This window comes from Hakea prostrata, chromosome 2 (assembly GCF_041222555.1).
Source record: "Hakea prostrata isolate BN-2017 chromosome 2, UWA_Hpros_2, whole genome shotgun sequence".
NCBI classification, from domain to species: domain Eukaryota; kingdom Viridiplantae; phylum Streptophyta; class Magnoliopsida; order Proteales; family Proteaceae; genus Hakea; species Hakea prostrata.
In genome coordinates, this window is record NC_142601.1 from 66,665,470 (window position 1) to 66,689,654 (window position 24,185).

The 24,185-nt window shown below is 37.0% G+C and overlaps 1 protein-coding gene across 2 annotated transcripts; it reads left to right on the forward strand.

The window, feature by feature from the left end:
* Nucleotides 1–4,648: 4,648 nt before the first annotated feature.
* Nucleotides 4,649–23,365, forward strand: LOC149025810 (uncharacterized). 2 transcript variants are annotated; one of them, XM_089146017.1, is made up of 15 exons: nucleotides 4,649–4,817; nucleotides 5,193–5,253; nucleotides 5,700–6,019; nucleotides 7,251–7,425; nucleotides 14,257–14,340; nucleotides 14,575–14,816; nucleotides 15,409–15,646; nucleotides 17,192–17,271; nucleotides 17,564–17,648; nucleotides 20,219–20,350; nucleotides 20,441–20,554; nucleotides 21,066–21,113; nucleotides 22,360–22,444; nucleotides 22,587–22,643; nucleotides 22,789–23,365. In XM_089146017.1, the coding sequence occupies exons 3-15, from the start codon at nucleotides 5,796–5,798 to the stop codon at nucleotides 22,932–22,934; spliced, it is 1,710 nt and encodes a 569-aa protein (XP_089002143.1). In that variant the 5' UTR covers nucleotides 4,649–4,817; nucleotides 5,193–5,253; nucleotides 5,700–5,795; the 3' UTR covers nucleotides 22,935–23,365. The 2 variants fall into 2 exon arrangements, with proteins under 2 accessions (XP_089002143.1, XP_089002142.1); XM_089146016.1 differs by having other exon boundaries at nucleotides 5,704–6,019.
* The last annotated feature ends 820 nt before the right edge of the window (nucleotides 23,366–24,185 follow it).

Below are 24,185 nucleotides of genomic sequence, written 5' to 3' on the forward strand. Positions count from 1 at the left end.
GTTTTAAAATTTCTTCTACGGCTTCTCATGGTGATGGATTCGAATCGAGCCTATCGATGAGTCTGGGAGAAAACGATGCTGTGATTGCATCGCGGCCGGGGGGTCCCGAGCTGCCTTGGCTAAACCTTGGAAATCTTAATGTGAATCGTAATTACAATTGAAACAACCGAAAAAGAGATATGAGTTAATATATGTTCGAAAGTCGAAAATATCATATAAAAATCCTCCTACTGCGTCCATCGATTTTCTTACTCTGTGTCATCGGCTTAAGGCATGAACAACTTGGATAGAATAAAGATTGCTTACGATTTATCACGACTTGATTTTCATGAGAAGAAAACGAAGCTGAAGAAGATGAAGCGAACAACTTCTTGGGTGCTATAGTTTTGCATGAAAACAACCGGTGAAATAAAAAAATCGAGTCTATTAGCTTCTGGTTTTATCGGTGTCGCTGGGGGTGTCGTGTCGCCCCAGCGACAAGTTGAAATATCGCCCATCGCCGACACGAGGAACCATGATTATATGTCATTTATGTTCATACCATTGTGTGTTTTGCTTTTACATGTCGTGTTCTACAGGCAGCATTTTCCTATGGGCTTGTTGTCCATTTCAGGATCTATCCAATCAATCTATTCCATTCCTATTCTCTTTTCTTGATAAACATTACTTTCAAACTGGTCACACACGTACAGTTGCATGTGTGGCATTCAACAAGGTGAGAACCATGTAAATTTTTTTTAACGAATATTTGTGTTAATGAAGTTGGGATTGCTTGAACATTCATTCGCTCGTAGGTTCATGATAGTCATTGTAGGAACTGTATTAAAATTTCTGATTTCTTTGTCACATTCCATTGCCTGTTTGACGAGTTTAAATGGTATCAATTGACAGGTCAATATCACAGCAAATACTTTGTGTGGTTCTTCTGCCTCTGTTTCCTCTGATAATGCCATGGAACACCATGAAAATGGAATGGATCGAAGGGCCTGTCCTGCACTCTCTTCTGGGTTGGAGCTCAGTTGCATTGGCTGATGTGGGGGTATTTGCTTGAATTCTAAGGCAAGAATGTTTTCATACAACTATGGCTAGCAAGCTTATTTTTCTTGGCTGCAGCCAATACTTTGCTTATGTGTTGGTTACGGTCATCCGTCATCACGTAATCTCCCCAGTCTTTCTACCATTGACGAAAAGAAGTTCATCTCGAGAATAATCCAGAGAGATGAAGTGAGGGCAGAACTCTCTGGTTTTTTTCTTTCTTCTTTACCAGTTGTTGTCTGTTTGAGTTTGTCTTTTCTACTCTTTCAAATGATCTATTATAGATGTAGTTTTTCTAATGCCGAAACGACAAAGAAACAAGTAAGGCCAAACAGAACAATGGATAGAAAGTGCAAAATCTTGTTTTTTCAGAAACAACAATATTAAGCCGCTCTCAAAAAAAGTACAAAACATGATTTTATAGTGCAAAAAAAACCTTAAAATGAAAAAAACACAAAATCACGAAAATACCACTGAAAACAGTAGAATGTCCATAACAATTCCGAAGCGTGATGAATTTCAGCTCATTCCGAATCCATATTCCTGAAATGCCTCATATGCATCACTTCCACCGCTTGATGTGGAATTTGATTTCCTACCCTGAACAGCCAAAGACTCAAGGTCAAAATTGGGACCCAGGTGCTAGGTAGTGCAGCTGGTAAGAGTGGTGACTTCTTGTTGCCATGCCTGACAGCCTGAATGGTTGCCACCAACTATTTGTATGGATTTGGTGGATTTTTTTTTTTGGGTGAGTTTACCCTAATTATTCCTGTAGAGGCTAAAATTACTTTTGTAAAGTACATATTAATTTATAGATAAGCTGTTCCTCAGGAGGGCATTAATGAGAAGAAAACATGCAAATATGCAATCTAGTGTTGCTATGAAGATCAATGATAAGCCATCATGAAGTTAAGGAAAGCAAATGTCCCTCTACATGCTTACAGAGATAGCCCACCTAGAAAAGCCTTTTTCAATATGCCACCGACCTTAATTGCCACAAAGCCAGGCAAGGTTTTTGGTCATTTCTAACCTTTGAAGGAGAGACTAGAGAGCAAGATAGAGAATATCTATCATGAGACCCACTAGAGCTATCCACTTTTTTAATTGGTAATACTGAAGCTATCTCCCTTTTGCAACTTCTTCACTAAGCAAATGCCCAGAAAAAAAAAGGTTAATATTCCCTTTCTTTTTTATCCTAACTTGAAAAGCAACAAAAACTATCCCTTTTTCACTTTCCCTGTACCTAAAATTATTTTTTTATCACTTTATTCTCATGCCTTTTTCAATTTATTCTTCCACTAATCTTTCTATGGTCACCAAAGGCAGCATTGTAGAATATAAAACACAGAAGATGTAAACGTGTGGATTCGAAAACCACAGAGAGTGTAATGTAATCCATTAAAGGTACTTTATATAAATATGTGGTGAAATTTGAATTTATCAGAGTGTCATATAAAAAATTACAAAAACTCTAGAGAAATGTGGTTTACACCATTAATTTCACGAGTCTCTTTTTCCATGTTAATTATTTTGAGAAAGAAAGAGATACATACAGTATATTAGAATTTGTTATATTCTCCGATTGAAAACTGCTTCTTTGTTCATAAGTTCGTTGATCTCCAGAGTTTAGAGTGACCAGTTGAAATTATTGTTATGCTTTTGTGAAAATAGAAAAACACTAGAGGCAAAATGATCATTTTGCATGCGTATATGTTCATGTGTAGAGAAGTGAATTGTATTTGCCCATGTAATGTGTTTTTTTTGTAAGACCAACAAAAAAATAAAAAATAAAACACTTTTGCAAAATTGTCAACTCAATTGATAATGAACATCTCAATGCAAAGCAACTCATATTTCCTTTCTAATCCCAATATTTAACCTTTTCTTTTTTAGACCAGTAGGTCCCAAAAGGTGTTAAACTCATGATAACATTGTTTAAGGCTAACACACTGTATGTGGAAAACTCATGAAAGATGTAATATTAATTATAGAAAGTTGGAAATGGTTGTTCAATCTTGTTGTCCTTAGACTCAGTCTTCTTTTCATTTATTCTATTTTGAATGGAGAAACATTAATGGTACAACACAAATGCATGATCCTAAAATTTTATTTTGATACGAGGTTTATCCGGGCTAGCTTGTGCGCACCATGATTACATCTTCAGGGGACCTTCGCCCTTGGCCCCGAGGGGATTCAAATTCTGACCTCTTACGTGGAAGTGTTGGTCTTTTGCCAAAATTTAGTTTTAAATTAAGATGACTCCTTCTAATTGTACTATTTGATACCTTGTGATTAAGATGAGCATGGAGCTTAACAATATTTCTTCTTGCAATAAATTAAAGGCTTTGCCAACTAAATCTTTACCATGATTCACCCTTTTCTTTCTATGATACAATTAGTTAGTAAGATTAGCATTATGTGATTAAAAAATTATTAATTATTAAAAATATAGAAGTATGAAAAATATATGTATTAAATAATAAAGATTCATGGCATTACCATATAAATCATACGCAGACTCCATTTATAGATATCGGTGGAGCAAGTTTTTCGTCAGCCCACTTACTAAAAGATACATAAAAAAATTATATATAATAAGCCATACCTTCACACGTTCACATATTTATTTACTCTTTGAGTCTTGAGTGTGCTTCGAGTTTTTGCGATCTTCGCGGTGAAGAAAGAATCTCTTCACTGACGGGTTCGTGCGATCTTTGTGGTGAAGAAAGAATCTCTTCACTGACGGGTTCTAATTAGGTGTACCGTGTACGGAGTCACACCTAAATTTATTTTTTCTTAATCATAGTCAACAGAAAAATTAACAACCGAGATGAGACTACTATGAGAAAAAGCAGCTTAACGGGACCCACCCATATCCCTCTGACACGTGGCAATTTATGCACTGCAGGATCAGTTGGTTCGAACATCTAATCATTTAATTTCTCGTCAGCTTTCTACTTTTGATATTAACATTTAACATGTTCATAGTCCACACGGTTTCAAGCCCTGAGCTAAATAATCACGACCTTCAATCATGTGCCACGTGTACGCTCTCGATGCAACCCCGCCTAAAAACGCGTTGTGAGGTTTTTTTTTAAACTCCATATTACCAAAAAAAAAAAAAAATTTTTAACTCCGTATGCCGGCCTTTCGATTGTCTGACGTGGCATAGTCCCTCGATCATGGTACCCAAGTAAATCAACGCGTGATTATCTCCATCAACGTGTGGGCCGCAATCGAGGCGCCACGTGGCAGTGCACTGTACATTCCCTCCTTTTGCCGTCGATTCTCTGTACTTACGGGTTTGATTCGAAGCATGGAGAGAGCGTTAGAACTTAGAAGAGCATTGAATATAGGGTCTTTTCAGTCTTTCTCTTTCATCACCGGCTAGCGAATTAGCGGGAAATCTTAAACTGACGGCAACTTCCGCGTCAACGTCACCGTAACTTACATGATCTTTAATTGGTAATCGCTCTTCCTTGATGGACCATTAATACCCCCATGAGTCACCTCGAACCGTACTTCACAATAGTTGCCAATTCTTTAAAAGACAAGGGTGTTACGGTAATTTCAGAATGATATTCAATTTCCATTATAGCAATTTTCTTTACTTTTGCGCTCTCTGCTGGAGGGAGAAAGGAAGGTGCAGAGAAAGCGTTTCCTCTGTTTGAGAGAGAACGAAAGCGAGCGAGAGAGAGAGAGAGAGAGAGAGAGAGAGAGTCTTTTCAGTCGATTTAGAGTTGGCGAACTAACTTGATCAATTTTTTTATTTTTTGATCCAGGTATGAGTCTATGACTTTTATGCTAGTGGATTTTGTAGTTCTTCCGTTCTTTGGGTAGAAAAATTGAGTTTACTTTGAGGCCGAAATAAGTTGCTTTAAGCGAGACTAGGGTTATTGATTTTCAGCTTGATGTCTAAGTTGCAGTGTTCGGAAAAAAATTATCCTTTTCATTTTCTGGAAGTTGGTGGATTCGATATTTTATTTCTCGCCGTGTTCCTATTTTTTGCCGATTTCTTCGGAAGATCACAGTTTACTTGAATTGCTAATGTTACTTTCTGTACTGCGCTTCTGTAGTTATGTGAACCGATAGAATTCTTGGAATCTTCGAGATTTAGATTTTCTTTGTTTGAATTTCACGGTTGATTGTTATTGCAGGCTTTAGTTGATGATATTCTCGAGACTTCCAGTTCTGAATTCGTGAAGCAGTGGGTATTTGGTATGGCCATTTCTAATCTTGTTTTTGTTGGTGAAGGAGTACTATATTCCCCAAGAAGTTGCTTACCCCCAACCTCCAATATGCTTAGATTATTTCCTTCCTTGTCCCACTTATCTAACTATCAATATTTCCTTAAATTGTATTAAGCGGTTTCAATTGTTTATAAAAGTTTCTGTTAAAGTTGGATCTTGTGATGATGTGATGAACTGATTTCTTTTCAACTCAAATTTCTTCAGTTTCAGTCGCCGGGTCGCAGGATTCATTCTTCATATAGTTAAAATTTTGAAAAATTAATTTCTAGATTAATTTTCAAGTTGCGATCTCAGACATTATAATACAGATAGACCCGCCTTTGTTTTCGTCTTGTAATAACTACATTTTGTATTACAGTAATTGTGTTTCTCTTTTTCTTCTTTTCTGCTGAAATCTCATTGCTGATTTGTGAGGCAGATAGGCGACTAAAGGAAGAAGAAGGAGAAAAGTTGAGGTCAGGATGAATGTTGAGTTGTGGCTGTGATGGTGGTATCGTATTTTGATCCATAATGGATTCTGCAAGGAGTTGGTTTCAGAAGTTTCAGCCAAGAGCAGATAGAGTGAGACCTGGACAGACCCCAAAGAAAGAGACAGAGAATGGAAAGGATGCACAGAAACCTCCACTCGATGATGCACCTTCAACTGTTACAAAACAGAAGGCTGCTGCTGCAAAGCAGTATATTGAGAATCATTATAAGACTCAAATGAAGTCCTTGCAAGATAGGAAGGAGAGGTACATGTACCCTGTGTTTAACCTCCAAAAACTCTCATATGAATGTGGTCAAATTATCCATGCAAGAAGCAATTAACAGCATGCTTTTTATGTGATGTGAGTTAATCAATAGGGTGTGAAATTTAAGCAATGGACTGCCCAAAATAGCATGGTATCAACTGTTGAAACTAGCCATTTGCAACAGTCAGCTTGGAAATATCTGTCTCAATGCATGTGTTGAGTTTTAACTTAAGAGCAAAGCAGATCAGTGAAAAACAGTTGCAGCATTTAATCTGTTGGACAAAGTTAATCTCCATCCAGTAGCCGAGATTTTCATATTTTCGCTCTAGAATTGAAGTTAATAGATGATGGGTATGGTCACTATTTTCTGATGTAAACTGCAGATAATTGGATGGTAAAGTAAATGTGTGGTTTGAGTTGGTCTGTTGACCACGTGAAGAAAGTACCAGTTGATTCCATATATGTTATGGACCGTCCTGATATTTTCTGACATTCAATTGGCCATCTATTTTGTTACAGTGCACCATTTGGTTCCAAGTATATATTCACACGAACAACTTTGATGCAGATATGCTGTTGTCATCAACATATTATTCTTGGTCATTTTGTCGCCAAATAATGATGGTATTAGATTGATGCTGATTTGGGTACCTTGGACTGACCTAAGCCCAGTCCAGTCCATGAACCAGGTTCAGTTTGAGTCATAGGTCTGGTTGAATCCTAGGAATTTATGTTATTTGAGGAAATAATATTTTGTTCATTATTTTATGCTATTTATCTTATAAATTTAATGTGTCGAATATTTGGTTACTGATTTAGTTTCCTTATCTGAACTGTTGTCCTAGTTAGACAGTTATTCTTATTTTAGGAGTTCTTTAATTCCTTTATATACGATAACCCCCTATTTGGAGATGGACTCAAAATATGATTGAGTTTGTAGTGTTAAGAGTCTGTGTGGCTGTGTGTGTGTGTGTGGCTGTGTGTCTGAACACTCTTCTCCCCCTCCCCTCTCTCTTATATGCTCTTTTCTCCCCTTTGCAACTTTGAATTTCTTCCTGGTTTTCCCTTTGCCTAAACCGACCTGACCATTGGATGTTTAAGATCCTGATCGGTGTGGGTCCACCTTTGCTCCATTACCAGTTATCTTGTTTGATTCTCTTGTACAAACTTGAAGTGTAAATGTTTAAACTTGGGTTCACCTTATCCTTGACTCTGTTTTTACTGCATTCAGACGTTGGATTTTAGAGAGGAAGTTAGCCGATGCTGATGTTACCCCTGAAGAACAGAACAATCTTCTCAAACACCTGGAGAAAAAGGAGACAGAGTATATGCGACTTCAAAGACATAAAATGGGTGTTGATGATTTTGAACTCCTGACAATAATAGGAAGGGGTGCATTTGGAGAGGTGGGTCTTTTCTAATCTGTAGTTACTTCATGTTACTTTGGAATATCTAATCTTCTGGTTTTGTGTGTTCAAGTTCGCTGAAAATTCTAAAATCTATTTAGGCGATGCCTTAGTTTATTTTTTTTGCAATTTTCAATATCAGGTTGCTTGAATTTATGTGGTAAAACATTGTTTTGCCTCTTTTTATATCATATTTTTATTCAGAAGCTTATATGCCTGTGTATTGTTATTATTCCTGTCCTCAATTGTCAGGGCTATAAAAGTGCAACATTATGCTGCTAAAAAGAATCTTTTTATTATGTTTAGAAAATATGTGTAGGCTGCCTTTAGTTGACGAGTCAGTAAGAACGATTTTAACGTTAACCATTACCAGCTAGCTTGGATTGGTGTCTTTTTAAAGAATTGTTATGTCTCTAGTCATGTTTATCAGTCTAGCTTTCTGTTGCTTCCTCTATGCTACAGCATCTGGAACTAGATTGGTGTCTTTTTAAAGAATGGTTATGTCTCTGTTCATGTTTATCAGTCTAGCTTTCTGTTGCTTCCTCTATGCAACAGTACTCTGGAAACAAAACGACATCATCTTGTAAATACGTGTCATGGATATGATGGGAAGTACGATGCATAAGCAATGATGAGAATCAGATTGCTCTCAATTGGGTTGCATTAGGTCCTCTGGACCTTGGACTTATGCTATGCTTGAACTGAATGTGATTTAATCAAACTTGTGGTTGACATTTGAGAATATAATGCCCATATGCTAAGTGTAAACAGTAGGAGTCCCTGGTATTTAGGGCTTTTTTAAACCATGGTTTCAGCTAATGGAGGATGTCCTTTGGGTTATGATTCTTTAAGATACTAATTTCTTGGAGTTCGACAGGTGTTTTTGAAGTTGGGGTTTTTTCCTTTGGTGAACAAAGGAGCTGAATTCAATTTCACTCAATCTTATACATATTGTTGGCTGGTTGTACAGTTCGTGACCAAATTGTGAAACTAAATTTTGAGTTGTGTTTTGTTACATTGACCACTTAGGCCTTTATTTTGGAGGTGAAAACTTATCAGTTTGATTTATGGTGCCATCTGCGTGTTAACTCCCATCTTTATTTTAAGTGACCTTAATATCATGTGATTTTGGTTTTTGTAGAAGTACATACTTATCATGGATGTTACGAGATCTTGGTGGCCTAAGGCAGTAGAGGTGGTCTCAGCTCAAGGCGACCAAAATCACTTGCCTGGGGGACCAAGGTGACATATTGGTCAAGGTGCTTGGATACCATGATGTATGTAGAAGGGAATTTCATACATTCATCCCATGTCGTGTGCTTCCCTCTCTGGTTCCTCATCCCTTCAGTAGGGGTTGGGTGGGGTGATTGCTACCACAAGGAGGATGAGGAGATGATGACAAGGATATAGTTTATGCTAGGCCTGTAATACTTTTTTAATATCAAAAGAGTTGCCACCTAGATAAAGGTCTAGGACCTTTATGCATCTCTTTTCTGTGAAAGAGACACAATTGGCTGATGACAAGTGAAGCACAGGTCTTCCAAATTGTGGATCAGTTCAAGGCTCCGTGTCGGGAAGTTTTTGTACACATCCAGCTGAAAGTGAGTCTATTTCTATGTAGACCATTTGTACGGATACTGCGTTTGTGTGTATGAGGGGGGATATGGTAAGAGGGAAAGATGACTGAACCTAGGCTTTAGTTTAGCTGCCCAGCTGCCTACATGCCCTTGTTAATGATAAAACCAAGTGTAGTTCAGGAATGATTTTGAATCAGTTGGGCATCCTCTTAAATGGCTTATTGGATATTTCAGAGATTTTGATTACTTTGGAAAATTCGGGTCTGCATCATGGCAAAGTTGGGACTTAAAAGGGAACATTTGACAGTTCAGGACATCCATATTTGTACTCATTACAGCGAAAAAGTGAACATTAGACTGTTCTACAAGTAAATTATTGAAATTGAGATAAGGGTAGGAAAGTACCTATTTGAAAAACTGAATTGGGCTTAGTGGCCTATACTTATGGACTTTCAGTACTTTAGATACTTTCTTGGCCCCCATTGGCATTCTGCAGAAATGTCTTTTGGAGTTTCCTTTCTTGAAAATTTACAATTTTCTACTCCTTTTCTTTAAATTTTTTTTTTAAAATTTTGGACTGGACATTTATAGCCAAAAAAGATTTTGCTGAACTTTTGTCAGTGCTGAGATTTGCTGGTGTAAAACTGAAGTTGCCAGTAAAATCGTTTTTCAATGGCAAAATGAAATTGCATTATAATGGCTAAATGAAGTTCTTTTTGTAAGAAACCTTGCAATTTGCTGGTGGAAGTCAGGATTTCGCAGGCTTAAACTTTCTTGGTATTTTTTTGGTGATCTTTTTTACTGTGAGAAAACACCTACGTTAGAAAATTGGTCCGAGGTTTTTTTTTTTTTTTTTTTTGGGGGGGGGGGGCTTCCTGCCACAGATGAATGACTCAATTGTGAGCTTAGAGCATCATTTTTTGGGGAAGAGTGAACAATAGTTATCTAGTTAAATTGAAGTCATGCTTTACTGCATAACAATGTCTAGGGTCTTTTAGGGTGGTAAAATTCAGTGTCTACTCAAGGCAGTCTTTCCTCTATTTTTGATATATTCTTTTAGCCATTTTCTTTGATAAGTAGGCACCATTCCAAAATGCTAGTTTCTTTCAACTTCCCGTTTAACATTATTATTTGGTAAAACTTTCCATTTGGCATTAGTTTTTCTACTATTCCCTTTTTGGCCTTCTCTATTTCAATTTTTTTTTTCCCTCTGACAATTTCTTTCCACCCACTTCTTGACAAAACACGGTCTTTGTGCAGATTCATGATTGAATTTGCTTGACCAGTCTAGTCACCTAGGTCAAGGGTTGGGTCCAAGTGTGGTTATGGTTTCGTTGGATGCTAGAATTTGTTTTGAATTATGTTGTAACGTTTTAGATTGGAGTTTTAAATGTTCCTTGTAGAGCTTGTTTCCTAGTTAAATAAATTTCCTTTGCTAGTTGGATTTCTTCTTTTCCATAGCTTGTGCTGACATGGTGTTCTATAATGGAAATTAAAATTGTGTTTATCTTTTCTAGTTAGGAGGGTGCTTGCGTGGCTTGGCAGCTTGATTGTCAATTTGTCATCCTCTTGCACTCCCCTTCTTGTTCTTCTTTCACTCCCTCCCACGTGACCTTTCATCTTCTCTCTTGTTATTGCTTCCTTGCTTGGCCCCCTATATTTGGGCCATAGTTCTAGAATTCAATCTCGATGCCATCTCGGTGGGCCAAAAAACCGAGATCTTGTGAGATCTCCACAAGATCGAGTTCTTGAACCATTTGGGTGGGTTTTAGGGCTCTGGTTGGGTTGGAAATTGGGACCCTCCTATTTTAGGCATTCTAAACATTGTAGTGGCCTTCGATTTATGAGAAAACAAGTGTAAACGTGACTTTCAATTTGACCCTAAGTCTGAAACTGATTTGTTGAACAAGTGAAGATGTGGACTTATAAAACATGAAGTACACATCCTTGATGTAATATAAATGCATCAAGGTTTAAACTCAAACAATTTTTACATCTAGTATGTTAACATAACAAGACTGGTGTAGTTACAAGCTGTGCAATGAGGAGCTGCAGGAGCTGGTGGAGGGTTATTGATGAAGACTAGGAGGTGTTCTGGCCAAAACTCCAGCACAAGGACCCTTACCAGCAAGGCAGCGAAGGGGGAAGCTAGAGCACTGAGATCTTGCCGATAACTCGACTCAGTCGATATTTGGGGCTTTTACAGAAGGGGTTGGACCCAGTTTTTAGTCAAACTAGGATTTCGACTTGATGGAGATCTTTGCTGAGATTTGTATTTCTCTGGTTTCGCACTAGATCTCATCTTTTTAGGGAAAAACAAAAAAGATATTTTGCAAGATCTCAGCACGAGTTTTGAACCATGGTCTGAGCACTACTTCAGTCTGTGGGCTCACTTCCTTTTGTTATTTCACTAAATTTATGAAATTAATCCCAATACCTGGGAGAGACTCCATGCAAACCTTCTGCCAAAGTACTACTTGGAGTAAAAGTTCTGAACTGAATTTTGATTCTGGATCTGTTTTTTTCTTTTTGCTACAACTAGTTTCTGAATATAAATGCATTTTTACCTGCTGACTGAGTTGTTATGATCTACTACTAAGAGGGTTGGTCATTGTGACTTCCCATCAAGTTTCTGGCTTATCCGTGCTGTGTGAGAGAGTTACCTGATCCAGGAATACTATGGTTTCAGGTTCTGGCATGGGGGTGTAGATGTTGAATATTACCTCATTCCCCCTCAATTTTTTGTTTGTTTATTTATTCCGTCCCCTTTCGTATTACCTTTATTTTCCCCTTTATTCCTCTAGGTTCTTATTTTAACTCATGTTCCAACTTTTCCCCCTTAGAATAAATGCTAATCCCTATTTTAATACTTTCTTATTGAATTGTCCAACAAATTCATTCAGTAATGCTAGCTTGTCTCTCCCCCCTGTGACCATTATGTTAATTACCACAACTGTGCTTTTTTCCCTTGCTTTTGGCTACTATACATTTGGGGCCCAAAGCTTAACCCTTCAGTGGTGGGAGCCTTATGCAATGGGTACCCTCCCTTCTCTTTTAGGAACCCTATTTCATGTTATTAATCATGTGGATGATGTCCATTTCCTCTTTACGGAATCCTACTTGTTGGCTTTAATAATTTACCGACAAAGAAAAGAAATTGTTCTTCAAAGAAATTGTCCGTGAGAGTTTCAACTTTTGTCCTTCAAATTCAGAAGTTCTGGAAAATTATCATAAACTTGCCTTTTGCAACAATGATTTTTCTTTCCCTTATTAGGTCACTTGGCTGGTTGGACCAGCATGCTACGCTTTGGATGCCAACCCCAAAAAGAGTCAGTTGAATGGTTGGACTTGGTCCAACAAGGGTTGGAATTAGTTATTTTATTTAGAATTTATTGTGTCACTATTTTAGTTGTTTTCGGTTTCCAAAGTAGGAGTTAAGAGTTAGATTTTTGAGTTGTAAATTATTTTCAATTTTATAGTCCAACTATCTGTTACTTTCTCCTTAGGTACATGTTTGTAACCCAACAATAGGCACCATGAATTGAATGGTAGTCTGAGCTTCATTGTGGAAGTTCTTCCTGTAGGCCTGCCACTAGGTCACTTAGGACCTGATGTAGATTAATTATCAAAGTGGGTTTCTTTCCTCAGGAATAACCTAGGATTGGATTACATATGTTTGGCCTTTGATTCAATGCCAATTTAAGGAGGCTTAAATTATGGGTAGAAAGTAAGAAAATGGGATTTATTTCATCAATTGGAGTCCTATTTTGAGTCGACTTCCTTTATTGTTTCACTTTCCTAGTCAGTGTTGGTTACCTAATAGATTAAGGAATGGATTAGGCCTTTCCTTTTTAGTTAAGAAGTCTATATTTGAGTCTTTTATATATGGCTGTAATAGGGTCCAATATTAAGAACGAGTTGATGAATAGAATTTTGAGTTTTGCTTATTGCTGCAGGTAAGGTACAATGGGACAGCATGGTTGTACAGCCATCTTAAACCACCCCCTCATTCTCTCCCTCCCTCCCTCCCTCCCTCCCTCCCTCCCTCTCTCTCTCTCTCTCTCTCTCTCTCTCTCTCTCTCTCTCTCTCTCTCCTCTTTTGTGATTTTTTCTCCTTTTTCGCTGCCGTTGAAAAATATCTTCAACAAGACTGACGTGAATCCCCTATATATTTCCCCCCTTAGCATAGCCATTAAAAACTACCTCCAGCCAGAACCAATTATTAGAATACATTGAAATCCATCCCACTGCCCTTCCTCCACCCATGAGTACGCATCAACTTTTCATCTATTAACCTCGGATTTTAACCCCCTTTTTTTGAATTTTTGTACTTCTCAAAAAACCCAAAAATTAAAATTAGATCAGCACCAATCTAGCATTTAAACTGTCCTAAACTTTAGGATCATCCCCATTTACTGTAATCTAAGTGCCCTCCAAATTTCATCCCGATCCAACTGCTATATCCTGCGTTCTTGTGTACCCCATTCTGTTATGCCAGAACTTTGAAACCTTAATTCTTTAAATTAAGATTTTGGAGTACTTGCCCTCAGTTGATCATCTGGCAATCTAGTCTACATCAAGGCCTCTCCAAATTAAATAAATTCCTGATCTGACAAAATGAGGGCAATTTTGTAAGAGGCAGAATAGTGCCAGACTGCTTACCCCCCCCCCCCCCTTCCCCCTCAAAAAAAAAAGCCCCACAAAAAAAAAAGAAAAAAAAAGAAAAAGAAAAAGGAATAGTGCCAACCATCTTGGGGAAGGTAATGCAGGTTCTCTGGGATGAAAAGCCAAGTAAATATGATGGGATGATTTATTTGTAAAGAACTTGGTCTGGAGGGTCTGTTTGTAATATCAGAGATATTTAGGTTTATGTTTACAGAAGGATGCGCAAAGGTGTTCTTCCAGGTAAATATTTCTGAAACTGCAGGAACATTAGGTCAGCCTCCATATGATTGAACCTGCTTAATTTCAATAAAATCTAGACAAGAGTACAATCCTCGAATTTCAGATGCTGATGAGCTTGCTTAAAGAAAACCACCATCCTGTTGGTAGAATGACATTTTTATTTTATTGGGCTGCTCTCAGCTTAAATCCTTACATGAATATATTTTGTTTGCAGAATGAAGGTGCAAATGCATGTAGTGAATGTTTTAATATTCTTTGTTCTTTTCCTACTAAACTTTCTGAACTTATCAAAGGACACAGCATATTGACGTTTTTCTGTTGTGAAATAAAATTTGGAAAAATTATGCAGGTGAGGCTCTGCAGAGAGAAGACCACTGGTCATGTTTATGCGATGAAAAAGCTAAAGAAATCTGAGATGCTTCGCAGAGGCCAGGTATTAGGCTTGTGATAACTCACCTATTGTTTGCAGTATTTATTTTTCTTAAAAAAACTTCTCTACATATGTAAAGAAAAAATTAATAATTGGAAGGACAATTGATTCCCAATCATGACTGATTCTCTAGAAGTTTCTTGTGACTAAAGAATTAACAATCTTAGTTCTAATGAGATGAAAGGTTCCTCTATACTTACCTTTTTACAATGTTCTATTTACGTACACAATTTCCAGGTTGAGCATGTTAAAGCTGAAAGGAATCTCCTTGCTGAGGTTGATAGTGCTTTCATTGTCAAGCTCTATTGTTCCTTCCAAGACGAAGAGTTTTTGTATCTCGTCATGGAATATCTTCCTGGAGGAGACATGATGACATTATTAATGCGCAAGGATACCTTAACTGAGGATGAGGCTAGGTTTTATGTCGCAGAGACTGTCCTTGCCATTGAGTCTATTCACAAGCACAATTACATTCACAGGTGTGTAACAGCATTTTTCATTCCTTCTATTTTGAGGGGTCTCACTGCTCACTGTATCTGGACAAAGCTAATGTGAAACTGTTTGTTGCCTAGTCTGGATGATATGGTCAGCATTTGACAGTTCCCACATATGAGATCTGCTCTGCAAACTATCTAGCCAATCAGTTGGTCGAAAATTTCCCATCAAATAGACTGTTACTAACCTATATTCCCTTTTTTAATTGGCTAAAGAATGCAAGGGATCATGTAGTTGAATGCTAAAGAGTTTGGTTGATAGGAACATTGTATTGGGTTTCTTTATTGATTGTCGACCTCTACATATGGTCCACTGGATGATTAATTCCAAGCTTATTGTTAATGCATCACTTATAACAGTATGCTGTTAGAATATTTATGGTCCATATGATGGGCATGTAATGTCCTCTCTAATTATTATTAGTATTTTTTTGGCTTCTATAAAATATCTTTTATGCTTTAGCTTAAAAAAAAAAGAAAAAAAAGAGAGAGAAGTCTTTGTCATTGCAATATACTTGTTACAAGACACTTTACAAGGCATTCATAAAGTAAAAATGGTTGTTCTTATCCTTGATAGGGATATCAAGCCCGACAATTTATTGCTCGATCGCAATGGCCACATGAAGCTTTCAGATTTTGGGTTATGTAAACCCCTAGACTGTAGCAGTTTTCCAAATCTTAGTGAAAATGATTCTGGAATGGGAAGGAACTTCAAAACTACAACAGAGAGTGATAGGTATTCCAATGCACCTCCTGCACCAAGGCGTACACAACAGGAGCAGCTACTACACTGGCAAAAGAATCGGCGGATGTTGGTAATTTTTTCTCTCCTAAGCCTTACTTTTTGGAGGAGCTTAAATCTACAAGTAACAATATTAGCTAGTGACTGGAAGATTAATTAGATCATAAACATGTAATTATTTTCAGAACTATTTCTTTTGGGTTAAATCATTAATGCTATTCTTTAGAATTGATATATTAATGGAATATTACTATCACTAGAGTTGCCATGTGTTGAAGAAACTGAGCCCTTGCTAATCAACTAAGCCAATATGCATCGTGCTTGACATTTATGAATACATTTTCAAAGGGAGTAGTTTTTCTAGACCAGCAGATCTAGGCAATGTCCTTAGATCGGTTTAATGACTGACACTTAGCAGATTTTGTGGATTCTAGGGGTATCTAGCTTTAAGTGATCAGCTGGGCAGGAGTTTGAATCCAATTTTTTTAGGGTGAGGGTGAAGGTTAATCCAATAATGGTGGGTCTCTAATGGCTGGTTAGGTCTGAGCTGAGTTTAGGTTATGGAGATGATGTCCTGAGGTGGTAGGTTAACAAAATTTTGTGGTTTAGAGAATAGGATAAGAAAGGCTAGGGTTTGGAATATCAAATTTACTTGGGAGATGATGACCGTTGAAAATAAATACTAAATAACTTGATTTCAGATTGCTTTACTAGTTACTACAGAACAATGGAGAGCTTCAAAAGATCCACCAGATTTCATGTTGCATGGTGTCAATGGGATCAAACACCGATCTCAATGGCCTTCATGCATCATAAGATAAAAATCTTCAATAAAAATTTGAACAAATGTTTAAGGAGTGACACCATATTTGCTGTTCAGATGTTCATGCATCACTTCCATTCTTTTCATTATTGTAACGAATATTTAGACTGGTGGAGTATTTGGTTGCAAGGGAAGTGAAAACTTCATAATTATCACCCAACATGATCTGAAAACTCACTTCTCTTAACCTTACTTTGTGTCGGATAAACTGATGAAAAGGAAGGCAAATGATTTTGGAGTTTGAAAAGTTTTCTAGAAGTGGAGAGAGTTCTTCTATCTAATTACCCTAGTTTAATGGAAATTTGGTATGCTTGTACAGCACGATGCTTTATTGCTTTCGGTTGTAAGCCTCTCCCCTGTTTCATATGTTGCCAATTGCCAAGACAAGTTGGTGTCTATTGTCTCGCCAGACAGAATGGTTCCCTTTGCAGTCATTGTGTTGATCCTTGTTTTTGATCTACAGAATATTTGTTGTACTCATGAAATTGATTGTGCTTGCAAGTAGGGAACTACTGGCTACCTAATGTGTGTAAAGTTGTGATCTTACATATTTATGCCTTAAATGCTTCTTACCTGTCAAACTTTCTCTTTTAGATTTTTCATTCCATGAAAATTGAAAGATGGGCATTTCTCCAGTATTAACAATGTATAGCTTCCCATGTCATTGTGTTTTGTTCTGGACCGTTCTTGTTTGTTATAAGCTTTTGTATTTCATGGTCCATCTTCCTTTGATTCATTCATCTACTTGGAGACTTTGTCCTACAACTATGGTATTTGTTTTCCTTCTGGATGCAGGCTTATTCCACAGTTGGGACTCCTGACTATATTGCTCCTGAAGTTCTTCTAAAGAAAGGATATGGAATGGAGTGTGATTGGTTAGTTTTCTTTTTTCATGTATTATCTCTCAAACTTACTCATCGTTTGGTGTCTCCTGCGGATCACAGCAAGCTTTGTTCTCAAATTCAAAAATTTTCTTGGAACTTTTTGTCAATAAAATTGTCTGAAGTTGGTTTTCTACTTCAATAGTCATAAAGCTTCAATATATTCCATCAACACTTGCAACGTAAGTTTCCACTAAAGGAGGACAAGCATGGCTGTTTTGCCCAGGAAGCACCATCACTGCTTTACACTTCTTTTTCCATGCCTTAAATCTGATCTGTATTGTAGGTGGTCGCTTGGAGCAATCATGTATGAGATGCTTGTAGGTTATCCACCATTTTATTCTGAAGAACCGATGTCAACTTGCAGAAAGGTAGGTGTGACCTTTGAATGGAGATTCTCCACCTGAATTTGGAAATTTCTAATTTTCGTGGATTTTGCCAACCAAAAGAGTATAATGGTAATGTCCATTTAATTCTGAAGAACAATGTCAATATGCTGGTAGGTAATGATTTATTGGAATTCTCTCTGTTGTTTTCTGTATTTTTTTATTTGCATATTTTTCCAACTAGAATTGTAGAGTACCGAAGTATAAGAAAATATACATTTGATTTGGATTGTTTTCCTTCTTCAGTTGAATACATGCTCCATATAATGATGTCTTGAATACTCTAGGTAGAGATTTTCCAGGGCCTGATAGCTACTTTGGATTGGTTTCTCTTTGCCTAGTTGCATTCATGTCTTCTGTTTTTCAAACATTAAAGTTTCATGCAATGTAAGACTCATTGCAGTTTAAGCTTCTTAGGCAAGGATGTTCTGTGGATTAAAGTAAGGAAAGGCATTCATTTAACACTTATAAATTAGGAGAATATTAAATTATGAAATAGATTCAACTGTAGATGAAATGTCAAATATATGATTCATTATCTGATCAAATTCAATGATATAATAAAAAAAAAGTTTAATTTGGAAATATATAGAAATTGAAGTGTTTTGGAAAATACATTCCAGAATTAAAAATAGAAAAGTTTTTACTCTTAATGTTTTGGTGAGAAGGTTTTATTGATTAATGCAAGCAAATTTCCCCAACTGGTGGTGTCCAGCATCTGTATTGTGTTTTGCACACTTCATAGATCTAAGACATAAGGCTTAAAGTTTTAGTGTTGGAGTATTTTTCTACTTTTTTTATTATAACTCTAGATGTACACAGCATGGAGCAGGTTAGTATGCTAGTTCTGCAGAGTTTAATTTTTCTTTTTCTTTTTTGGGGGTGGGGAAGAAAAACCCTAGATTCTGTAGCTCCTCTGACATTTTAACTAAAGATACTTTAAAATTGCAAAGTTAGTATATATGATGTTTTTAGATTCTAAGTTTCGGTTCTGAGGCTGGTTTTAACCTATACCTGGTTGAAATCTGGTACTCAAAATGTCATGGACTGGTGAAAACTGGTTAAAATTCTGTATTTTCTTGTCATATTTGATCAGAGCTTGTTGAAACTTGAAATTTTTTGGTTGAAATGCCTAAGCATGCAAAAGATGGTTGAACTGGACGAATCCTGTTACTTTCCTGTATCGGCTTGAACAACTGAGACTGAAAGAGGATGAAGGAGGATCATCTATTGGGAGCAGTAATATTGCAATATGAAGCTCTGTGTGGCAGTGTTTATATAATTTCATTTCTTCCTTTTCTTTAGATTTTTTTAATCAGTTTTCGATGGATGTGATAGTTGAATATCCAATCTGTTACTGTTATTGCTTTAAGTTTTCTTCAACTGCTGGTCCATGTTTTCAGTGGCACCTGTGCATCACAGGTCAACGCCAAAACTGCTTCATGACACTTTTTGCTGAAATGTCATTTTTATCAGTTCATTGTTGTAGTCCTTTTATAACAGCTTGAAATTTTAGGATAATGGTTGTGACGTGTTATTAGAGGAGGTTGGGTTTCCAGTCCTGGTATGTGAGACGTTTAGTTGTGGTGCCCTATGCTTTTTACTGTGTGATGGCTCTACCGCATTATAGTGTCAATGCATCATGCGCAGAGCTGAATGTGTCTGTGTCCAGTGTTGTGTTAATACATATGTCATAATCCTTACCTAGCATTTCGAGTTTCTTGAGTGAAGTTTGATGATTTAGCTAAGAGCAATTTTTATAAAACAGGCTGGGTTTTGGGCCATTCAGGCAAAAAGATTAGCGAGTTGACTGTCCAGTAGTGGGCTGTGGATGTGTGGATTGTCTTAACGTTGAGTGGTCAAACATCTTCCCATACGTGCACCGTGTTATAGGTTTTCTGATGGAATAAAATCCACCAGCCTAACACAATTAAACCATCCAGTTCAATTGATCCTAATGGTATGATTGTTATTGCTGAATGATCCATTGAAATGTCAATGCTTCTTACATGTCCTCCAGTGAGTAGATCTACCTAAAGAATGTGTGATCTGAGTGCCTGACAATCCAAACCACCTATTCATAAAAAGCTGAAAACACTAGGGGAGAGGGTTCTGAATATATTTTTTCATCTTATACCTCCATGTGTGTTGGAAATTTTATGTTGTTTAAGTTGAACCCAATTCATTGCTGGTTTTTGGATTTACCATACTACGCAAATTATTTACATATTGATGTTATAACATTTGCAACTACGTTTGACTTACTCACCATTAGGACAGTTATATTGGAGTCCATGCTGTAGCAGTTTATTTCGTAGTGTCTTTCACAAATTATTACATTTTTGGGGCTTTCGTGGTTGTAATCAACTATGGTTGTTCTCTTTATTATTGCTTTAAGAGATCGATTTACTAATCATATATTTGGGAAACCTTGCACATTAGCGCCTAGTGGTATGATGTGATGGTGAATTGAATACTTAATTTGTTATGGATAACCATGCATTTTTTTAGTTTTCTTAATTCCTTTTAAAAGCATTTGGTTCATCATTATGCAGATAGTAAACTGGAGAACTCACTTAAAGTTCCCTGAAGAGGCAAAACTCTCTTCTGAGGCTAAAGATCTCATCTGCAAACTTCTGTGCAATGTAGAACTGAGGCTTGGGACAAAAGGAGCTCATGAAATAAAAGTTAGCCTCTTTTGCTATCAGTCTTTTTGTTCTAAATATTTTCTTGTTCAAATCCCAAAACTGAAAGTTTGATGTTGGTTCCTACTGTAGGCACACCCATGGTTCAAAGGCATCCCATGGGACAGATTATACCAGATGGAAGCGGCTTTTAAACCAGAGGTTAAGGATGAGCTGGATACTCAAAACTTTGAAAAGTTTGAGGAGGTAATGATGAACTTCTTGTTTCTCTTTATGAATAGTTTGTGCATAAGATAGATTCTTATGGATGGTATAAATTTATACCATTGAACAGCTTTTTAGGAAGCTGCATGAAATATAGTTTTGTTGACCACCTTATAGGCCTGGCTTGATGATTGGACCAACTTTATGAAATGTTTTATCTATATGGATATGCCCTCCTGTTTAAAGAAGAAACGAATAAATTTATAGCCAATTTTGGATTTGAAGACGAAAGTGTTGGGGTTGACGGAATGTAATGGGGAGTTTGAGGTGTGTACTCTTCTGAGGAACACTCCAGACCACCTCTTACTTTCACCTTTATGGTATTATATTTTCATGATTGGTTGGCTGTCTATTGACTGTAGTTTGTTTTATTGCAATTTCTGCCATTAGCATAAATGGTGCTTAGGACAGATGATCCTTTCTAGCCAAAGTTGGGGTTTTTGTATTTCTTGTTGCATCTTAATAATTCTATTTCTCTTTTGCATGAACACAGGCAGGTCCTGCGATGAAAAATTCAGCAAAGTCTGGCCCATGGAGAAAAGTAAGTTTCAACTTTCTAATGAATTATCATATCCATGTCTCAGATTTTAATGTTTTTACAGTTGATTTTATCTCCCAAGTTTTGCCTGTTGCTAGTTTAACCTGTGATATAATAGCACTTGACAATTTATGTTTGGCATGCAGAAGATCTGTTAATTTGTTGTATGTGGTCTTTGGTAGTTTTAAGATTTATTTGATTGGATTGGGCTGCTCTGGGGATAATATGTTATTGGATCTGTATCAATTGCTGTTATGTTCACAGGATTTGTCATTCATCCAGATTTGAACGCCAATACTATGGTAGCTTACCTGCAAAACTGTGCACCTCTATTTGAGCCAGTCCTGAATCCGAGTGGATTACAGTATCTCCAAAATGTTGCTTCTTGATCCTTGCAAGTTTTCTTCCTGGAATCGATTGCCCCCCCTTTCTTTTTTCTGTTGTCGTCATCTTTTCACTATCTTAGAGGATGGGTCTTGTTGTTCCATTACGACCTAGTGGTCATGGGTTCAAGTTGGGAAACTGCCTCTCCCGGAATAGAGGGTTAATGCAGCTATATGTTATGACTCTTGCCAGAGCCTGCAGGGATAGAGCCTTTATACTGGGCACATCTTCTGTATTTCTCTCTTATTATATGTATAGACGATCTTCCTAGTACTCTAGGTATCCGGAATCCCTTGACGAAAATATTCTGATGTAACTAGGAAGTACTAGGAATGTGTTAAATGGCCTACTCCTTTTATATGTTTTATTTATTATTTGAGCTTTAGATTAGGACTGACTAACTGTCAATGTCTGACTGGTTTCCGTATTCACTTAAATTCTACTGATTGCTCGATCAGGTATAAGGACCAGATAGGTAGATGCTCGTGTTTTTTATGCACAATGTGTATAATGCATGCATGTGGCATTTCTACTCAGATTGCTCATGTTGTGGAGTGAATGAAACCTTCTCCATATGCAATTTGGAGCACTTTCGGTTGTACTAAGGTGTGACCCATCAACCATCAGCAAAATGATCCAAGTGGATTGTTCCCATGTCAAGGAATTCTTTCATAGTAAAGTAATTGATGGAAGGATATAATCTTCTCCCTGGCTTCTCGTAACTCCCATTTTCCAACTCTTTAATGGGTATTGTTAGGGGAAATCATTTTCCTTTGAATGGCATGTGAATTCATCGGTGGTTCAATTTATTGTGTCTTTCAGTATCTGGAAAACTAACGGTCTTCTATTTTTATCATTCTTACAGATGCTTTCATCCAAAGATGTAAATTTCGTGGGTTACACATACAAGAATTTTGAAATTGTCAATGACAATCAAGTGCCTGGACTTGGTTTGTCTTCTCTCTCTCTCTTTGTGCCCCCCCCCCCCTGCCAAAAAAAATAAAAATAAAATGTCATTGAGTAAATGTTCAACAAAAAACGAAGAAAATATAAATAAATTGGTTGATGTGTTGTGCTGGAATCTTAATGCAGTTGACTTGAAGAAAAAGACTAACAAGCCGAAGCGGCCCTCAATCAAGTCATTGTTTGGTATGTCTTTGTGATCTCTTGAGTCTCCCTGACAGACTTTTACCTCTGTAACATAGATTGAAATTTACAATGTAGCCTTAACTTCGCTTCACCTTCTCCTCTGGAATAATAAATGCATAAATTTACACTCTGGTGTCATTTACAGATACTGCTGATTCTCCTGATCAGCCTGCCCAAGGAAGCTTTATCAGTATGTTGCCTACCCAAGTGGAGGTCTCTGAAAGTCCTGAGCAATCGCCCGTTCGCCCTAGTAGACCCCCACCATATCAACACAAGTCTTCTCACAGATGACAGACAGGGCAAACCTCACATGTAACTATTAATAGGAAAAGCAAACTGATAGTAGGTAAAGAAAGAAAATGAATGAATTAGATTCTTCCTTTTGTATTTTGGGTTTATGTTTGTCTATTCAGTTTTTGGTTTTTTTTTAAAAAAGAAATCCCTACAACTTGGATGGAACAGAATGAAGATACGAGGGAAATGAATGGTCCAGTTTGACCCCTCTTTGTAAATCTATTTCCAGCTACTGTCAGTATGTATTCCTTGCTCTTCTGCTTGTGTCATGCATGAAGTAGTGAATACTACACCTCTGTTTTTCAGGGATGGCAACTTAAGGCTGTAATTGTACAGGGATTGTTCATTTGGAGATAAGAATTAAGGTATCTTATTAATATAGTTGGCTTTTCCCCCTCGTTTTATTTTAGTTCACTATTGTAGAAATGTAAGAGGTACTTGGGAGTCGGCGAGTGAAACCTTCTTTTCCTTTCGGGTGTCTATCGATGGTTAGAACTTTTGATTTCCGATGGCTTCAGCCTTAAAGAAAAGAACAGAAAAACCTGGTGTGCATGAGCTTCTTGCAGCCATGAAGGAAGAACTTGGATCTCAGATGATAATATTAAGTTAATTGAACCATAGCAAATTAGTTCCAAATAGAATCAAGAACTTTCTTCAAGTCCAGAAATATTAGAACTTAATGCTCCAAAATTCTCATACCCAATTTGGAAGAGTTATGGATCATAGCCATCATTTGAAATGAGTACATCATAGAGAGTCAAAACACTTGACTTGAAAATTCAATCTCTTAAATCTGAACTCTGCAACACATTACATGTGTAAGCGTATCTCCCGTTGACATTACCATGATACGCATTTCCAACTTATAATTTGTTTTGATCAACAAATTTGTCCAATTCAATAATTGCCAGTATTCTTCTGCAGTTTATGAGAAAAGATAATCTGGTGTTAGAGTGACACTCCAAGATAATTAACAGATGCAAAATAATAGTTTATCTGTTCTGGATTTACTTTTCTAGTTTGTTGCAACAGGATTTAATATTATAATTGAATGTAGGACATTTTCTTGTAAGATTGCTATAAGATGTTTTGTTGGCTAGTTAGACTTAGCCCATCAAATGACAAAATTACATGTTTTGGCTTGGGTGCATTTAGAACACTTTCTGTAGTACTTACGTTGACTTTACGCTTTTTTTTTTTTTTTTGTGGTGGGGGTGGGGGGAGCGGTGCTTCAAGCTAACTGCGTTG